At 41.3% G+C, this 13,469-nt stretch overlaps 1 protein-coding gene across 4 annotated transcripts in view; it reads left to right on the forward strand.

Annotated features, from left to right (window-relative positions):
* CBFB (core-binding factor subunit beta) overlaps nt 1-3,677 on the forward strand; it is a 62,149-nt gene extending 58,472 nt beyond the window's left edge. For all 4 annotated transcript variants that reach the window (XM_024202251.2, XM_024202250.2, XM_024202252.2 and 1 more), the window contains one exon: nt 1,404-3,677. In XM_024202251.2, coding sequence (XP_024058019.1) covers nt 1,404-1,426 — 23 coding nt within the window. In that variant the 3' untranslated portion in view covers nt 1,427-3,677. The remainder of the gene's footprint in view (nt 1-1,403) is intronic.
* Nucleotides 3,678-13,469: the final 9,792 nt, after the last annotated feature.

The raw sequence follows: 13,469 nt of genomic DNA on the forward strand, positions 1-13,469 counted from the left end.
AGGTGGATGGATGTACTACAGATCTTAAACAAAATGTTAAGTTGGATACTGGGAGAGTGAAGACCAAATCCTTGTCATGATTTGACTTGTCTCCAGGCTGCTTGTCCAGTTGAGAGATAGAATCCCAGCAGACGTAGATGTGCCATACTGAGGATCTAGATTTTTCTCATGAAAAATTTGGAGTACAGACAGAGGTCATGTATCCATGATGAGTCTCCTGGAGCTGTCATCAGCCTTTGACCATAGTATTAATTCTGACGTTATGGAGACTTTTCACATGGTATCTAGCAGGAATGGACCTACTGTGCTTCAGTGACTCTTACTCCTTTCTGTCAGAGAGATTCCAGAGGCAGGTGATGGGCAGTTTCTCATTGCCCCCAGCAAGGATTTTTGCAGCTTCTATTCTCACTTTGGTTCAATTTCTGTATGTAGGTAGTAGGGGAGATTGTGAGACAGGATGAGCTGCGTTGTCACCACTGTGTGGCTGGCACTAGCTCTGCATTATTGTCTGACCAAGACGATGCAGTCACTTGGCTTTCCGAATGGTTGTCAGTTAAGGCATGGATAAAAAGGTCAGCAGAAGCTCAAGTCAGACAAGAGGGAGGTGATGCTGGTGGGTAGGGGATGAATTTACAGGAAACAGCAGGGTTGATATTTGCACCTCCAATTAAAGGAACGTTTACATCCTTTTAAAATGAGGGGTGCAATTTTTGGGGTGCAAAGAGACTGCATAAAGGTCTGTCCTCGGACGCATACTTATCCATGCCTTAGTTACCTCCAGATTGTATTATTGAAACATGCTGTCCATAGGGCTGCACTTGAAGACATCTAGACACTTCATTTTTTGACAGAATGCTGCCATTTGCCTACTTGGTGCAAGTTTATTGTAACTGTGCTCTGTAGATTTCACTGTCCTCTAGTTGCCTTCTAAGAACAATGCAAGGTGTTGAATTGGATCTATGAAGCCTTAGATGGTTGGAGTCTGTACTATCTTTAGTAACCACTCTGCTACCTCTGACCTCTCCCATCTGTTGAAATAAATTAAGTAGTAATTTAACAGTCCTTAGATTTGAACATCAGGAACTTGACACAGCATTTTCAGTGTAGGGTCTTCTACTCCAGAGTGCCCTTCCTCTGCTGGTCCATCAAAACCAGAGCCAGACCTTCAAAGGATTGTGTGAAGTCTTGCTTTTACTCAGGGTTTTGCACGAAGGTGGGGGATTAAGTAGGGGGTATTGATGGTATTTTTGTATTTATAGTATGTATTTAACAGTTTGAAGTGTACATTTCATGTCATGGAATTATTTGTGGTCATAAGCTTGTAATGAATGCATTTAAAAAATCAACTAAATTGATATTTCCAAACCATACCTTTGACCTTGAATGTAACTTTATTAATATAGGCAAGAAGACAACAAGACCCTAGTCCTGGATCTAACCTAGGAAGTGGTGATGACCTCAAACTGCGTTAATCAACAGCGGCAGCAGACATGCCATGGGTCTGCGCATATGCATTGCTTATACTTGGCAAAAGATTAAATAAAAGACCAGAAACTGTGATAACTGGGTTACTATGGTCTATTTCCTGACCTGCGGCAGTCACAACCAGCATGAACTGCCATGGTTTGCACTATGTTTATGTTACAATATCTGCATTTCCTATTGTAAGCATGTAGCCAGTGGCAATTTGAGATTGTTTTTCTATGCAAGCTTATTTTTGTTGGCACTATTTTAGTGAAATGGAAACTTAAGCAGCTATAAACCATTTTTCTCAACTGTCATAAAAAAAATTGTCACTTAAAAATGGGTCAAGACATCGCAGATTACAACTGTTTTTGTTTTTGGTAAATTGCTGGAAGCCAAGGCTTTCCAAGCTTAATTTTTTTATATGGGCTTTTGGAAGTTTTGGTTGTCATTATTGTGCTCCTGCTCTATTTTAGATATGCATTCTTGTCTTTTTTGCAATTTTCTTTTTTATCTTCAAAATTTGCAAGACATTTTAAAGACTGCTGACATTTTTTGCATTATTTACGAGCTGAACCCAGTAGCACAGAGCTGTCAATCAACTTTCTAACATGCATGTATGTTTGTTAAAGTTGCAATATCCTTTTAACTGCTAGCAATTCATTGGTTCCATTTTTTAAAATAAAATGTTTTAAAAATATTTTTGATGTCAGTGCATTCTGCCCCAGAATCTAACCTAGTTTCTTTTCTGAACTAAATGAGTTTGGGTGGTTAATATAGCCCTGTATATAGTACCTACTGAGACTCCTAGGAAGTTGCAGGCTGGCTTCTGTTTTATTCAGGGATTTTTTTAAATAGTTCTGGAAAGGGATATTGCAACTTCACGATTGGATTTGACCGCATGTTAAACTGGGGACAAAGGTGATCAGCTGCAATGGTGATATTGTATTAAAAATCATGTTTAAGATATCTGCTTTAAGTGTATTTTATATCTTATGCTTTTTGTAAATTTATGCTGAATGATGAAAGGAGAGATTTGGGGTTGTGTGTAGAATCTCTCATACTGTCCATAGGACACTTTCTTTTATTAAATCGTCTACATATAAAACTAATTTACCGTATATATGGCATTTTCCAACAGGGTAAGATTTGGGATGGATTCATTTGTATGAATAATTTTTGTAAACAGGCTTATTCCCAACTTTCCATCAACATCCATTACTTTAAAGAAACAACTGGAAACAGCAGTGTCATTTGGCATTGTTTGAAGCTGATGCTTTCTGTATAGCTTAATTAATTTTTTGTCATTTGAAATAATCTTTAATATTAAAATGCTGACGCTAGACCACTTATTTTAAAGAAAAATTATGGTTTCATGATGAATTTTGAAAATGAACTGAAATTGTGTATGATTAGGATCATTAAATATTTATTTTTATATGGTATCCTTACTGATGGCAAAACATTTGAATTGAAATTATACGAGGTCTTGCAAAACTATAAACAAATAATGGAAATGTGAACGGAACTCCTTGTATGTTAATACCATGAATATTTAACAGTTCGCTAAAACAGTTATCTGTAACTGCTGTGACAACATCATAAAATGGAAATACTTTGATATTGATACATAAATTTAAATTTGGCTAATCTGACAGATAAGGTTTCACATTCTTTGTGGCTCATGTTATTTTTCCTCTCCTCTTCCCTGAAGAAGCATTTTTTTTCTGAAAAGCTTCTGTAATGTGATATTTAAGGTACCCATCGTTCTAGTCCTGGATCCTCTCTGCATCCCCTGTATTTTCGATGGAATAGCATGAAGATTTATTTTACATAATTTTCCTAATGGTTTCAGATCATGGTTCCAAACCATAAGTACACAGGAAATTATACTATCAGATCTAAACATTACTATCTTTTGTGTAAATACTGAACTTTCCCTCTCATCATTTAGCATTGTGCTGCTTACTATATCTTAATGCTGGCATTAAGATCAGAAACCCTTACCCTCTGCTGGTTAGTGCAGACTTTTTAAAGTACGTTTTAAGTTATTGATGCAATTTGATATTTTTCATAATTTCTATTTAAACAGAAGTTGCATCATCCTTTCTTGAATTCGTCTCCTTTAAGAGTTGCCTTAAGCTACAGGATTGCTTTTGCTACCTTTTGTGTTGTATGTTTAACTTTCATAATAAACTTCTGTGTAGTGAAAACAAATGGCTGTCAGTTTTATTTCTGACCATTTTAGTGATCGACGCTAACAGGTTTTGTTTCCAAACTGCTGTCATTTGTCATTTCCAAACTTACTGTCCATTTTAAAAGCAACAGTGACATCCAGTGGTCATTTCATCTAATCCTAAAATTCCCTTTTGGCATTGATATTCCAAAAATATTAAAGATTCTCAAAGTACTTACAATAATGGTAAGGGGACACTGTCAAGGTTGAAAATTTGACTGACTTTTCTTGAAAGGGTTTTTTTGCATGTAGTTTGACAACCAGATTTACTCTAACCATATATACTACAACTTCAGACAATGGCAAATAATTTTTTTTAAAAACCATGGCTTTTTAGAATCCAGCAAAAAGCTCTGCACACACATAACAGACCGTTTGCATGCATATTTTTGTATGAACCATTAATCCATACTTCTAAATTCAGTGGCTTTAAAAAAAAAAATACCTTCCAGCTTGCAGGATCCATTTTAAAAAGTAGTGCAGTGCCCTAGGAGAATCTGGAAGTTTAAAGGCCAGAGAGAGAGAGAGGCTCTACAGCCTGGTGCGTGGGGCATTCAGCTGGGAGATGGAAGACCCAAGTTCCTGCACCAGCTCCAGTGATTATGTAATCGGCATTGCCAACCCCAAATGTTAAAAAATCATGATTTGGTGGCTTTTTTTATTTACCTTCTATTTGAGTGTTTAGAGTACACTGGGGTCACATTTTGAAGCTTTCTCCACAGCCATGAGGGCTAGAAACTTACTTTTTCTTTAAAAATGAAGGCTGAAATCATCACACATCCATTGACCTCAGGAGCTGGGGCTTTAAGGAAAACAATAATTATCATGAGACTTGTGACAAAATCATTAGAGTTGGCAACACTGTAATTTATTATCCCATTGCCTGATGGTTAGGGCAAGGGAGACCCAGCATCAAATCTCTTCCCCACATCAGGTAGAGGGGGGAATTGAACCTGGGTTTCCCACATCCCAGGTGAATGCTCTAACCACTGGGCAAAAGTTTATACGGGAACATTCTCCTCTTGGCATTTTGTGAATCTAGCCCTTTGAAAAGAATGTTTTGGCTTGAACAAAATTTTTCAGATCTTTCACATTCTGTTCAATCAGAACCAAATTGTATTATTTTTAACTGCCAGTGAGCCCCCCTCCATCAATCGTTTGCTCAGCTTTAGTAAGGATACACAATGTTGTTCATGTGTAAAGCTGTTTAATTCCTGCTTTAAGTGACAATCTCAATGCATCCTCAACTATGGAGTGAAATTTGGTATATGTAGCCTACCCTTTGGATGTTCTACTGTACGTAGAAGATCCACTGGCAAGTTTCCTGCAGGAGGATGTCAAAAGCTGTCCTGATGCAGGTCTGAGATGTGTAGGGGGGAAAAGGCCAGTTTTGTTCCCAAAAGCAGAAAATAGGGCTGGTGATATTACTACTGAGGGGCAGGAGGAGGAAGAATATTGGTTTTGGAGGTCTTGAACAATTTCTCCATCTGAAAAAGCAAAGAGTACTGGTTAATCAGATAATTTTTAACTTTCCATGTTAGAGGTCTTACCAGTCACTACACCTTCCTGCTCTGAGAGAGTTAAGAATGATTGGTTACTAGTTTGTAGTTTGTAAATGTATAGTGCCTTATTTCCCCTTGAAGGGAGTGGCAGTTTAAACACCTGGCCCTGTGTGATCTTACTTCACCTAACCACCTTTTCATTAGGCTATTAGTAAAATTGCTCTTTGTCAATGAAAACAATGAACTGTTCCTTCTGTGAATTATACTATCCTTTACATGATGATGATCTTCCATTTCCTTTAAATGACGGATTCAGAAGTAAATGGGGGGGACTAGTTTTGGAAAGAGTCCAAGAATACTTAGACAATCCAATACAAAACCAATTTTCAGATGATGTCACATAGTCTGTCGCATACTTAGGTCTCTTTCCAGTTTTTTTTCTTGCTGCATAAATTTGGGACACTATCCTGTGTATTTAATAGTCTATCCTATTTTTATGTGGGGGCAATTTATTTAACTAACTCATTAATTTTACCACTTATTACTGTAAATTATTTGTAAAAAGCGACAGTCCTGTGGCACCTTATAGACTAACAGACGTATTGGAGCATGCGTCTGACAAAGTGGGTATTCACCCACGAAAGCTTGTGCCCAAATAAATCTGTTAGTCTTTAAGGTGCCACCAGACTCCTTGTTGTTTTTGTAGATAGACTAACACGGCTACCCCCTGATGCTAGTCTATAAGGTGCCACAGGACTCTTTGTCGCTTTTTACAGATCCAGACTAACACGGCTACCCCTCTGATACTTGTAAATTATTTGCATCCTAAATGCAGAATCCAGAAAATGAGTTGCAGGAAATGTGTGTGTATATGTAACTAATGCAGTATCACTATAAGTTTTCTGCGCTATTATTCTCATCCCTTATTTTAGATCTTTGTCCTGCAATTTGACCAATGACCATTTGAGATGTACATAGTGAAGCATAAATAAGCCACTGCACAGCTTGGAACTGCTTGGGCTAACCTTTTTTTAAAAACCATTTTAGTTAATGGCTTTAAGAATTAGAAACTAATATTACAGACTTCCATAACCTCCCCCTTCACACATTTCAAACTGACAGGTTAACTGTCAGCTAACACATAGCCATTAATAGAAATCTTGGAGCAGATGGACAAGCTTTAAATCCCTTTCCAGATGAGCATCAAAATGAAAAATCCAAACATTTGCATGCTGGGAGTGCGGGGAGTTTCAATGAAAAAGGTAAGAATATTCTTGATGGGACCAGATCCAAAGCCCATTGAAGTCAATGGCAGTCTTTCGATCGGGTCCTATCTGAGTTCTATGTATGAGTTCAGGAGAAGGCTCTAGTTAGTCAAGTAGTGTGTGATAACTCAACGTCTTGGTTGTTGGAGGCATTTGGCTTTTAGTCTCCTGCCTCAGTACACATCTGTGGCATATGGCTGATACTGATACTTTTAGTAACCTGCATATTTTAAGACTGATTCAGACTTTCTGCTCCTTGTGCTGCCAATGGGGACCAAGTGCTGCTTTTTTATTCTTGCTGAGAAAGATCTCAGATGGAAAGCATGAACTAATTGTTTGTATGTGACAAATTAGCTGGAGACAGGTGAAATGGATTTAAAGGAAGGAGGCAGATGAAGTGGATTCTGCCATCTGTTTAAACACACAGGTTTAGCAATAAGTTTTCTTACAGACTTATTCACCACAGGAAATGAGCCGATGCCCATATGGCATCTAGATATAAAAATCCTAAAGGATGGAAACTGGTGACTTGCAAAGAAAAGAAATGCAGGAGTTGCTTCTTAGCACCAAATATTTCTTCCCCTTTGTATTTGCGAGTAAATTATTTGAGCTCAACAACTATCCTATGTGCTGTCGGACTGGACGTGATTTCAATAGATCTATTATATGCAAGAGAAAAAGTGAGCTGATGGCTTCCTCCACACTGATTCCTCAGCCTCCTTCCCAGCCCCCCTTACCCTGACACCTCAGTGGGCCCATATACTGTAGGAGATCTATTCAAAGCATGGCAATTACAGCTTATCTTTGTTCTAACATCTAAATCATCATAGTTCAGAGTAATTGCCCTAGTAGTCCCCCTTCATTGGTCAGCAAGGGAACCCACTCCCAGACTTGGGGCCTCTCCGGGTATTGCCTCTCTTGGGTGGAGATGGGCATCTCTCCCCCTACTGCCCAGGGTATTTCCAGGCTCCACAGCTCCCTGGCTGTACTGTGACTTTTCCCAGCAAAAGATAGGCTGCCTAAATAGGCCAGCTTCATTTCTCTCCTCAGAGATGGTATACGGTGTAACTGCTACAGCTGTCCGCCACCACATTTCTGTATCTAAGCAAGAGGATTTATTCTTAAGGTAGAAAGGATTACACCTCTGCCCCGATATAACGCTGTCCCCCCCGGAGCGCTGCTTTACCACGTTATATCCAAATTGGTGTTATATCGGGTCGTGTTATATCGGGGTAGAGGTGTATATAGAAAATATATTAAAAACAATAAAAGAACCTACACATATGCTAATAAGCTTCCCAGAGATCACTGGCCACATTGACAAGGGCTCTGGGTGGTGATTTGTCCTTCTAGCCTTTCCCTAAGACACCCTTAGACCAGAAGTCCTGTCTGTTTGCTGGATCAGTTTAAAACCCTGCTATTCATCCAAATTTCTTTGTCTCTTGGTCCCTGGGGAATCAAGTTTGAACTAGTATAGGCAGACCGCTTCAGATGGTGGTGTTTCTCTGGAGATGTTACAACCTGTGTGAATTTGCCTAATCACCGTGATGCTGTTCTTTTCTTTACTCTCCCAATGGAAATACATACAGTTCCTGAACAACACAGAGACAATTGCATTTCTAATACAATGGACTCCAAAGATATTAAACTCAATAAGGTTTGTCCAGGCTATTATAGGATTCTGTCAATCTGTCACAATTGGGCAAATGAAAAAAAATACTCAAGTTATTGAAAAATGCAGTTTTATGCAATTACGCTGGTGGTACAAAACATCATTAGTTATTTTTGAGATAATAAAAAGTAGTTCTACTGTATTTGGGTTAATGCCAACCATTTATTTTAGGGGTAGAGGGTGTGTAGAGAACAGAACATAACGGCCATACTGGCTCAGAGCAGTGGTCCATCATTCTAGCCCAATATCCTGTCTCTGATGCTGGCCAGTGCCAGTTGCTTCATAGGGAATGAACAGAACAAGACAATTATGAGTGATCCATCCCCTGTTATCCAGTCGCAGCTTCTGGCAGTTAGAGGCTTATTGGCACCCAGAGCATGGAGTTGTATCTCTAACCATCTTGACTAATAGCGATTGATGGACCTATTCTCCATTAGGTTATCTAATACCCAGTTATACTTTTGGCCTTCACAACATCGCATAGCAACAAGTGCTGCAGGGTGACTGCATTGTATGAAGAAGTACTTCCTTGTGTCTGTTTAAACTGCTGCCTATTAATTTCATCAAGTGATTGCTGGTTCATGTGTCACATGAAGGGGTAAATAACACTTCCTTATTCACGTTCTCCACACCTTCATATTATAGACATCTATCGTATCCCCCCCTTAGTCATCTCTATTCTAAACTGAACAGTCCCAGTCTTTTTAATCTCTCATATGGAAACTGTTCCACCCCCCTAATCATTTTTGTTGCCCTTCTCTGTACTTTTTCCAATTCAAATATATCTTTTTTTGAGATGGACTGACCAGAATTGCCTTCAGTAGTCAAGAGGTGGGTATACCAGGGATTTAATAGTTGCATTATTATATTTTTCTTTTTTATTAACTGTCTCCTTACGAATGATTCCTAATGTTCTGTTAGCTTTTTTCACAGTTGCTGTACATTGAGCGGATGTTTTCAGAGAACTAGCCACCATGACTAGAAGATGTCTTCCCTGAGAATTAACAGCTAATTTAGACCCCATTATTTTGTATAGTTGGGATTATTTTTTCTAGTGCACATTAATTTGCATTTATCAACATTGAATTTCATCTGCCATTTTGTTGACCAGTCACCCAGTTTTGTGAGATCCCTTTGTAACTCTTTGCAGACATCTTTGAGTAACTTTGTCATCTGCAGATTTTGCACCTCACTGTTCACCCCCTTTTCCGGATCATTTATGAACAGCAGAGGTCTCAGTATAGATTCTTAGAGGATCCAGCAATTTATCTTTCTCCATTCTTATATATTTTGTATATAGAAGGATGGTTAGTTTTTTCCATAAAAGGAGGGGTGTAAACATCAGGACCCTATAGCTTAGGTAAGTCATCTTTCCTAACTAAACACTTCCTGTATCTTCAGTTGGAGATGATGATCTTCACTTTCTGTCCTAATTTTTCCACCACTCTCTGTTTCTAACAGCAGCTGTGTTCCACCCCAGAAATGGCCCACTGGGCAGTGCACCTCTCTTCACAGGATTATGGTAACGTTTTATTTGTTGGTAGATGTAAGTGCTTTAAGATCGTCTGACAAAAGGCTCTTTAGAATTGTGAAGTGTTGGGATTAATGGCTTGCACTGCTGAAAGGGGCCAGACAATATTAGCCTCCACAATTATACAGAAATTCTCTCTTATGTACTTGCATGGTTTCTGTTATCATAGTATCTGCGCATCTTGGCATTTTTGATGTCTTTATCCTCACCCAGAGTTGGCTGTATTATTATCCCCATTTCGCAGCTAGGGATTAGCCCTCAGGGCACATGGAATCCTGTGGTGAGCAGGGAATTGAGCCAAGGTCACCCACATTCCAAGCTAGCACCATAAACAATGCACCATCTCGCTCACTGGGCCAAGATTTTAAAAAAGAAACTTCATGTTTAGATTTCCACCCAGCCTGATGTTCCACAGTGCAGAACACCCAGCCCCTCCTATTAAAGTTAGTGTTTCCCACTCTTGAAATTCAGGCCATTTATTTAGACACCTAACTATAGCCAGTCTTTGAAAGCCTTGGCCCACAGTTACTCCCTGGCTGTGCCAGGCTTTGTGGAGGAAGGCTGTCTGGGTATCAGGTCTGGGTTATGCTGTCTTCTAACCAACCTGGCTGATTTAAAATAAACTGATTAAAAGCAAAGGCAGCAGAAAAATAGAAACCGTACACAGCTGTTGGAAGGTCTTTAAAATATTCTTTAGTCTAAAGATGCCATCCAATAAAAAAGAGAGGGAAGATTTAAAGCCTGAGCTTGCAAGCTGGCTTCTGGCATTGACAGCTGATGACCTTTAAGCGAGCGCTCTGTTTACGAGTGGAGGATGTTCATGCGTGAAAGACAGCATCTTGCAGCTGCAGTTTCTCTGGGATGGTTAGGAGTTCATTCCAGGAGTTCGTGGAGAGAAGTAGGGAAGAATTGGCAAGCCATGTTTTTTGCATTTCTAGGTTTTTTTCAGTTGGGTTTATCATTGTAACTCACAGGTGCAATATTCAGTTAATATTTCATACAGTCCTGGCAACATGGGCTGATTCTTGTCTCCTTGAAGCTCAGGTAGGAGGATGGGAAAGTTTATTCATAGCTTGATGCACATCACTGGGTTTCTTTCTCTCCCCCCCCCCCCCTCCTGCCCCACCTCCATTCCCCTTTTTTTCTTATCCAGGATTTGGAGATGTCACTTGCCTGTCTTTCTTGTTGTGACACATCCCCTGGATGTGTTTGTCATTTTCCAACCGGATACAGACAGTGATGTTGGAATAAGAGTGATTGAATTATTTGTGGTGGGCCGAATAAGATCTACTGGGAAGAGTCTGTAGAACATTTGTGATGCACAGATCTGTACAAATGTGTTAAACTCATGGTTAGACTCTGCCTGAGTGCAACACAGGATCCTTAAAAGTCCCTAATATACTGATTCTGCGCTCAGCTACATTGGGGTAAATCAGTTTCACACATACTGAATGGGAAGAGACTGTCTAGGAAGGAGTACGGCAGAAAGAGATCTAGGGGTTATAGTGGACCACAAGCTAAATATGAGTCAACAGTGTGATGCTGTTGCATAGGGTTACCATATTGCAGTCCTGGAAAAAGAGGACACTCCAAGGGGCCCCAACTCCGCCCCCGGCCCTGCCCCGACTCCGCCCCTTCCCCAAAGTCCCTGCCCCAACTCCGCCCCCTCCCCTGAACGCTCCGCCCCCTACTCTTCCCCCTCCCCTGCTTCCCGCGAATCAAATGTTCAGAGAACGGAGTGGTCTCTAGTAGTCAAAGACCCTTCTTCCCCGTCCCCTCCAGTCTATGTCTATCCTATTGCTGTCTAACCCGCCCCAGCTCCTCATCTGATTTCAACTGCCCCCCACTACCGCTCTGGATTCCTTGTCCCAGTTTCCTGGTCCTGTCTCACTCTCCTCTCTCCCCGCCCCCATCCCTCAGATGGGATGTTCGTTCCAGATTGGCAAAATTATAAGGCTTCCCAACATTTCAACACTTCCCATTCTAAATTTTCAGTTGCTTAACTATAGGCTAGTTCTGCCTACAACAAAGCATATTCAGAACCTCTGATTAAAGGGATTATAAGTGTAGCAACCTCCATCATAACTAGTCACCAAAGATTGAACCCGAGCCATCCAGACTTAAAAGCATGAGCTTCTACTACTTGAGTTCAAGCTATAACTCCCTTAGCTGGTAGCTATACAGTTATCCTCTAAAAATCCACCAGAGGCGGGCACAAAACACATGTTGGACAGTGAATTACAAAAGTGCCAAATATTATTATTAGACCTGCAATACTTTTCACAATGAACATCAGCGGGGGATAAACTGGGAGTTTAAGAATATTTGGAAAACAATTTTAGAATAACATTCAGTGCTGTGGTTTAAAAGAAAAAAAACCTGTTAAAACTCATAACTTAGCAGCATTCAGTGTTTGAAAAAAAACAACTTCTAGGAGGGATACAAGTTAAGAATGTTGAAACAGGAAGTTGTTATGCTTAGTTACCACTTGGGCAAGGTGGCGTGCTATGTAATACTTGCAAGATTTCACTGTAATGTTTTACAATATATAGCAGCGCAATGCTGATTCCATTGATATTGTTGAGCAATTCATGCTGATTTTATTTCAGCCCACATCTTAATAGTTTTGAATACAAGATCACAATTTTCAGCTCAGTTGGTCTGAACATGCAGAGCTTTAAAATTGCTATACTCTAAACTGTATATTAACTACAATTTTATAAACCTGCATGTCAGAGAACTGTGTGCCACTACTACTAGACAGTGGCACAAGGCAATTCAGTGTGAATCACAGAAATGTAGGACTGGAAGGGACATCAACAGGTCATCTAGTCAAACCCCTGCACTGAGGCAGGACTGAGTAATAACAACTAGACCATCCTTGACAGGTGTTTGTCTAACCTCTTAAAAAACTCCAATGACTGCTATTCCATAACCTCTCTAGGTAATTTGTCCAGTGCTTAACTACCTTTACAGTTAGGAAGTTTTTCCTAATGTGTAACCTAACTCTCCCTTGCTACAATTTAAGCCCATTGCTTCTTTTTCATGCATGTCCCGAGTGGGACGGGGGTGGGTCCAGGCAGTGGGATTGTGGGGAGGGAGGTCGAGGGAGTCGGTGGGTGTGTGGGGATGGACCGGGGGAAGCAGGGTGGAGGAACTGAGGGGGACAGGACTGGGACTGGGGGGGCTGAGGGGGATGGGACAGGACTGGGATGGGGGGAGTAGGGTAGGGGCTGAGGGGAGCATGAATGGGACAGGGTAGAGAGAGCTGTGTAGAGTGGGGCGGGGCGGGGGAGACAATGGGGCTGGGCTGGGGAGGGTTGGGGAGAGGGACAGGGTCTGGAGGGGATGAGACAGAGGGGAGCAGTACTGGAATGTGGGAAGTTGAGGGGGTGGGACAGCAGGGGGAGTGATGGGGGTGGGATGACGGGGGAGGCTGAAGAAGAGATTTGGGGTAGGGCAAGGCTGAGGGCAGTGGGTTGGGGGAAGCAGGGGGACTGTGGGGGAGCCCGTTGGAACGGGGGCAGGGACTGAGGGCAGTGGGTTCGGGGTGGGAGGTACAGGGGGAACTGCAGGGGAGGCTGAGGGAACAGGGTCAGGGTGGGGGCTGGGGGCAGTGGGTCGGGTGAGATGATGGGGGGAGGGGAGGGACTGTGGGGGAGGCAGAGGGAACAGGGTCAGGGTGGGGGCTGAGGGCAGTGGGGCTGAGGGGAGCCCTCCCAGAGGGACCTGCCAGGGGGCCAGGTGAGCCCAGCAGTGCTTACCTGGAGCGGCTCCTAGGAAGCATCCAGCAGGCAGG

The sequence above is a fragment of the Terrapene carolina genome, unplaced genomic scaffold, assembly GCF_002925995.2.
Source record: "Terrapene carolina triunguis isolate 2854851 unplaced genomic scaffold, T_m_triunguis-2.0 Scaffold130, whole genome shotgun sequence".
NCBI classification, from domain to species: domain Eukaryota; kingdom Metazoa; phylum Chordata; order Testudines; family Emydidae; genus Terrapene; species Terrapene triunguis.